The 6,000-nt window shown below is 43.4% G+C and overlaps 1 protein-coding gene across 1 annotated transcript in view; it reads right to left on the minus strand.

Annotated features, from left to right (window-relative positions):
• Positions 1-337, minus strand: part of LOC141441823 (DGAT1/2-independent enzyme synthesizing storage lipids) — a 35,486-nt gene extending 35,149 nt beyond the window's left edge. Inside the window, exon 1 of the mRNA XM_074106706.1 lies at positions 71-337. Coding sequence (XP_073962807.1) covers positions 71-128 — 58 coding nt within the window. The 5' untranslated portion in view covers positions 129-337. The remainder of the gene's footprint in view (positions 1-70) is intronic.
• Positions 338-6,000: the final 5,663 nt, after the last annotated feature.

A 6,000-nucleotide genomic window follows, 5' to 3' on the forward strand; every position in this document is an offset into this window, starting at 1 on the left:
TAACAAAAAAAGTTACCAAAACTACATGAAGCTTAGGATTTATGAATAAATACTTAAGCATTAAACTTACCAATCATCTCGTAAAAGGTAGCCGAAAGGGTGGCTGTGTAATTATCCACAAAACTCATGGTCTTAGAAACAGCTGATCATTTCACAATGCTAACAACCAAAAACAATACTTTTTTACACAATACTGATTCGACACAAATAAAAGTAATACTTGATTAAGTTGTGAAATACTGATCGACGCATTAGAATATCAAATAACGCTTTGTTTTCATAATTGAAAACAAAAAGAGTTCAAGTAAATTGAATCGATCAACAACAGTGTGACAGTCCAGACAGTATTTGACGGCGTCAAGGACGTCGACGTCAGTTTGTCAATTAAATACATGGTAACACTAATCATAAGATGGACACTACTACCATGTGACTACTGCAAAATTGACCCAGGTTAGACGAAACCCCTCGGTACAACACTAGAATTCTAGAATATAATACTGACATCACTACTTAATTTAAAAAAAAAACAGCTGTCAGTCAGACAGCTTTGTGTCAAACCAAACATTACACTACACTTGTACCCATCGCAGTTTAGGTTTTAATAAAGTAAAACTAGGATTCCGCCTGTTCTTGTGCTGGCTAACACACGTGTAAGGTTAGAACGGCATTTTCTATCGCGTTTACACCCTCAAATCGAACTGAGTTTCTAATTTTCTGTTGGTGGTGGTTTATAAGTGCTAGGTAAGTGTTTGTGTCAGTCCCGTGATGTCGAGTGTAGGGATGACGAGCCGCCCGACAGGGCTGGACTCCTCTGCCCAAACTTTTCCGCAGACCTCAATTACGTCCCCCGTGCTACCGTAAAGCCAGGTAGCAAGCGCCCGCAATATCCCTTCCGAACCCGATGATGTTAGCAAAAAAACTACGTCGCCAAGCGCCTCTAAACAACACACGTTTGTTCGACCAGGATTCGAGAATGGATCGGACCTAAAGTACTCGGAAAGTGACTCAGGCCCATTCGTAGTGCAGGTTTCATGTGAAATTCAAAACTCGCCCTCACATGTACGTGGTCTTAAATGGCTCAGACAATTTACAATAGCAAAGTGTCAGGGATAAAGGAGATGAAAAGTGCAGGGAAAAATAAATTAAATATCTATTTTACCTCCGCCGGGAAGCAAATTTATTCATTGAAAATCCCGTAATAGCTCAACACAACCTAGTAGCAGCAATCCCGAGGTTCCAGGTATCACGCATGGGTGTGGTGCGACAAATTCCATTAGAATGGACTTTGGAAGAGCTAATTGATGCCATTGAATGTCCATCTGGAACAGGTACTGTTATAAAAGCCAGGCGTTTAAATAAAAAAAAGTACATTGATGGTAACCATCTTGGGACCAACCCCTACAGTGGTATTAACTTTTCTAGGCCAAAACCTCCCAGAAAAAATATACGTATACAGCATGTCAATTCCAGTTGACAATTACAAGCTCCCTACAATTCAATGCCACAAATGCTGTCGATTTGGCCATGTCAAAGACCAGTGCCGTTCAAACCAAGGTGTGCCAAATGCGCCCAGAATCATGCAACATCAGATTGTACAGTTCCTGATTCGGATGTGACTTGCCTCTACTGCTCTGGTCCCACACTGCCACAGACAACAGATGCCCTGAATTCTCCCGGCAAAAGTCAATAAAAACAGTTATGTCGATTGAAAATATAGGTTATGTAGAAGCTGCTAGGAGATTCCGTCCTGTCCGTACTTCATATGCGGACAAAGCCAGACAAAATTTTTCGCCAGACTTCCAACAGACCCCTCACTCCCAAATTGTAGACTCTCAAAGCCCTCCTGGCTCTCCCACTCAGTCATACAAAAAACGGTCTACATTGAGCGCCGTCCTAGACCCCCCCCAGCAAATCCTATGATGCACAGGCTCACCAGGCTTTTACATATACTCCAAAATCATCTTCCCTAACGGCTGTGCTCTGGGATACCATGATAGTCCGGTCCAAATGACAATTTGGCAGAATTGATCACCAAAATGCTGATAAATCTTCTATCGAAATTCTCGGATATAATACCGTACACTGTTCTAGAAACCCTTCAGGGTCACATAAGCACTGCTATAAATAAAATCATTCAAGACGGCCAATCACAGCCTAATACAATGGAACTCTAGAAACATAAAAATAAAAAACATGAATTAGCATACCTAATAAACAGGTATAACCCAATCATCTTTGCTATCTCGGAGACCTGGTTGAGGCCTGGAGCTCTCTTCAGAGTTACTGGCTACAGCTGTCTTCGAGATGACCGAGATGATGGTTGGGCAGGTAGTGCCCTTTTAGTAAGAAGGAATTTTCCTTTTTCCCAACTCCCTATTCCTCCTCACTCTCCCGGTTTAAATGTTGTGGCAGTTCGTGCACACAACATTACCATTGTCTCAGTCTACATTCCACATCCAGCTCCCGCCCTTCTGCAAGAACTAACCACTATCCTATCCTCACTTCCCTCCCCATTTATTGTACAGGGTGATTTTAACTGCCGTCACACCCTGTGGGGCTCCCACTGTTGTGACCCAGTTTCCAGTCACATTTTAGACCTTGCTGATACAATTAATTTATGTTTTTTAAATAATGGAACACCTACCCGCAGAACATCCCCTTTACAAAATCCAAGTATCCCCGATTTAACTCTCTCATCTCCATGCCTAGTCCATTCCTTATCCTGGTCAGTAACCTCCAATTCCCTTGGAAGCGACCACCTTCCTATTGTCATAACGTTATGCAACTCCTCCTCCCCACCCAAGCAAGAACCCCTTCTAAAATATAGGCTACCCAGTGCAGACTGGACCAAATTCCGGGAAATTTTAAATGAAAATATCAGGAATATCCCACCTGTCACTAAGGACAACTTCTTGATCATCTATTCAAACTTTATAGTAGCACTCACATCCGCTGCCGATGATTCCATTCCACTTAAAAACTCTGCCAGGGAGAAAGTCCCCCCCCCGCCTGGTGGGATGCGGAATGCACAGCTGCCATCAAGGAACGGAAGAAGGCCGAGACTCTCTTTGCAGCAGACCTATCTATAGAGAGGTACCTTTGATTTCCAACGCATTTCAGCTCGCACTAAAAGACTACTTAGCAACAAAAAGAAACAGGGATGGCGGTCCTTTTGTGAATCCTTATCTCCCAGGACTCCTTCAACCCTAGTTTGGAGGAAAATTAAGGCGTTCCGATGCTCGCAGAGTGACAACAACGTTAGCTCCAACTCTGTCTCTTGGCTTGACGACTTTGTGGCGAAACTGGCTCCTCCCTTTGTCCCATCCCAGGATGGCATCGGGAAGTACTCTTCCTCTTCATCTCCATCTGACAGAATGAGTGAGCCTTTTAGCTATGAAGAACTATGTTGCGCCCTTGACCACCTTCAAGACTCCGCTCCAGGTTTAGATGGCATCCCATACTCTTTCTTAACCCAATCTCCCAATAGTGCCAAACAGCTATTCCTCCAAATTTTAAATGAAATTTACTTGTCAGGGAAGGTACCGGAGGAGTGGAAAGTTCAAATTGTAATCCCTCTCTTAAAGGCAAACAAGGACCCCGCTGACCCGAACTCTCACAGGCCTATTGCTCTCTCCTGCGTACCTGCCAAAATTATGGAGCATTTGATTAAAAACAGACTGGAATGGTTCGTAGAAACCTTCAACAAATTGTCCAACACCCAATTTGGGTTCCGAAGGGTATGGGTACCATGGATAGCCTAACGTTTTTACTTCGGACGTCAGAATCGCTTTTTCCCGTGGTGAGCATGTGGTTGGCGTTTTCTTGGATGTTAAAGCAGCCTATGATAATGTAGATCTTCCCTTACTCAGGCAGAAAATGCTCAATCTGAGTATTCCGGCGAGGACCATTAACATCATAAGCAATTTGCTTATGGGTCGCTCTATCCTTGTCCGCTGTAATGGAGTGCTAACCTCACCCTACTTCGTGTGGAAGGGACTTCCACAAGGTTCAGTCCTTAGCCCTCTCCTTTACAGTTTATATACTGCTGATCTCGACACCTCTGTCAATTGCTTCTGCAAAATACTCCAATATGCGGATGACATAGCTCTATACACGTCTTCAAAATCGGTAACCGAAGCTTCTAATTCCCTGAACTCTGCTCTTTACTACTTGGACACGTGGCTCGGCGATCACGGCCTCTCTCTGTCTCCAGACAAAAGCAGTGTCGTCGTTTTCACCCGTAAAAGGGCCGTGCCTGAAACAAACGTTCAAGTTAATGGCCTGCCAATTGCGAACCACGAAAGGTAAAATTTTTGGGATTAATTTTGGATTCAAAATTGTCGGGAGTCGACCATTTAAACTACGTCAGCCAAAAAGCAGAAAAAAACATAAACATCCTGCGTGCGTTATCTGGAGTCAGGTGGGGCTCCCACCCGTATAGCCAGAAGCTCCTCTATAATGCTATTATAAGAAGCCACTTTGATTATGGAAGCTTCCTTCTGGAGCCCTGTAGCAGATTAGCACTGTCGAGATTGGATAGGATTCAGGCCAGATGCCTGAGAATAATTACAGGAGCGATGAAATCCTCTCCAACCAAAGCTCTACAAGTGGAATGTCTGGATCCCCCTTATCACCTCCGTAGACAATACCTCGCAGATCGCTTTCTGTCTAAAACCATTCAGACATCCTCGCACCCCCTGCTCCCCATAATAGTCCCTTGCACAATATGTTTCCACCTCACCTTATTGGACCAATAAAGTGAAGCCACTGCTCGTTAACAGCTTTCAGAAAACACAACCCTTCCTGTTCCACTCTTTCAAAATTATAAAAACCCACTTTTTGAAACAGACTATGATAGCCTGATCTATCAACCAACTGTCCTTCTCAGCCTCGGTATACATAAAAACCAACCTAATGCTGACGGTTTCTTCAATAGGGTGATAGGAGAAAACTGGTCTGACTATCTTATCATATTTACCGATGCTTCAAGACTATCAGAAGGCGGCCCTGTGGGTGCTGCTGTGTGGATACCAAAATATAAAATAATTTTAATTTTTAAGCTTCCTCCTGGCATTCTGTATTTTCTGGTGAAGCAGTGGCCTTGCTTGAAGCCATTCTTTTTGCCCACTCACATAAAATCTCAAAATCGCTCATACTCACAGACTCCTTAAGCTGCTTGCAGACATTGTCAAGCGGCCATTCCATGCTAAAGACAACTTCTGCATTACTTTACTAATTAAAGAAATCCTACACAAATCTCACCTCGAAAGCCTAGATATAGTACTGGCCTGGATCCCTGGTCACTGTGGCATAAAAGGCAACGAGACTGCGGATATGTGTGCTAAAGAGGCCATCGAATTAGGCTGTGATAAGTATAAGAAGTGCTTCCCACGCGACGTAAGAGCTCTCGCATTACCACAAATGCGTGATACATGGAACTCCTGCTGGCAAACTACTCGAATTTGTGTTGGTAAACATTACGGGAACTCCAACCTGATCTGCCCACAAAGCCGTGGTTCTTTAAAACAAAATCGATTCCCAAAAATATCACATCCACTATCATTCGCCTTCGTCTCGGACATGTATGCACACCAGTCTTCCTCGCCAAAAATACGGTTCGAGACCACTCCATATGTGAATGCGGCATGGACGAGGGCACCCTCGAACACATGTTCTTCCATTGCTCCAAAATTGTTACCCCCTATATGACCTCCTCCCTCCTGATATCCCTCGCCCTATCAATTTAAATTTCCTCCTTGCGATAGCGCACACTCCTCTTATAACTGTATTATGTAAATTTATAAAAATTAACAAACTATTTTTGTAGGTAGTTTAACAAAATTTATGTTTGTGTTGTCTTATTCTAGATTCTCATCCGAGTACCGCACGCCGAAGCTACCGTACAACGGCTAACCGATAGTGTCTTTTCCAACTCGACATTGGCGGAATCATCGATAGTATCGATGGAGCTATACTTCTAAGAATTGAATTGAATTT

Source organism: Choristoneura fumiferana, chromosome 24 (genome assembly GCF_025370935.1).
Source record: "Choristoneura fumiferana chromosome 24, NRCan_CFum_1, whole genome shotgun sequence".
In the NCBI taxonomy this organism is placed as follows: Eukaryota; Metazoa; Arthropoda; class Insecta; order Lepidoptera; family Tortricidae; genus Choristoneura; species Choristoneura fumiferana.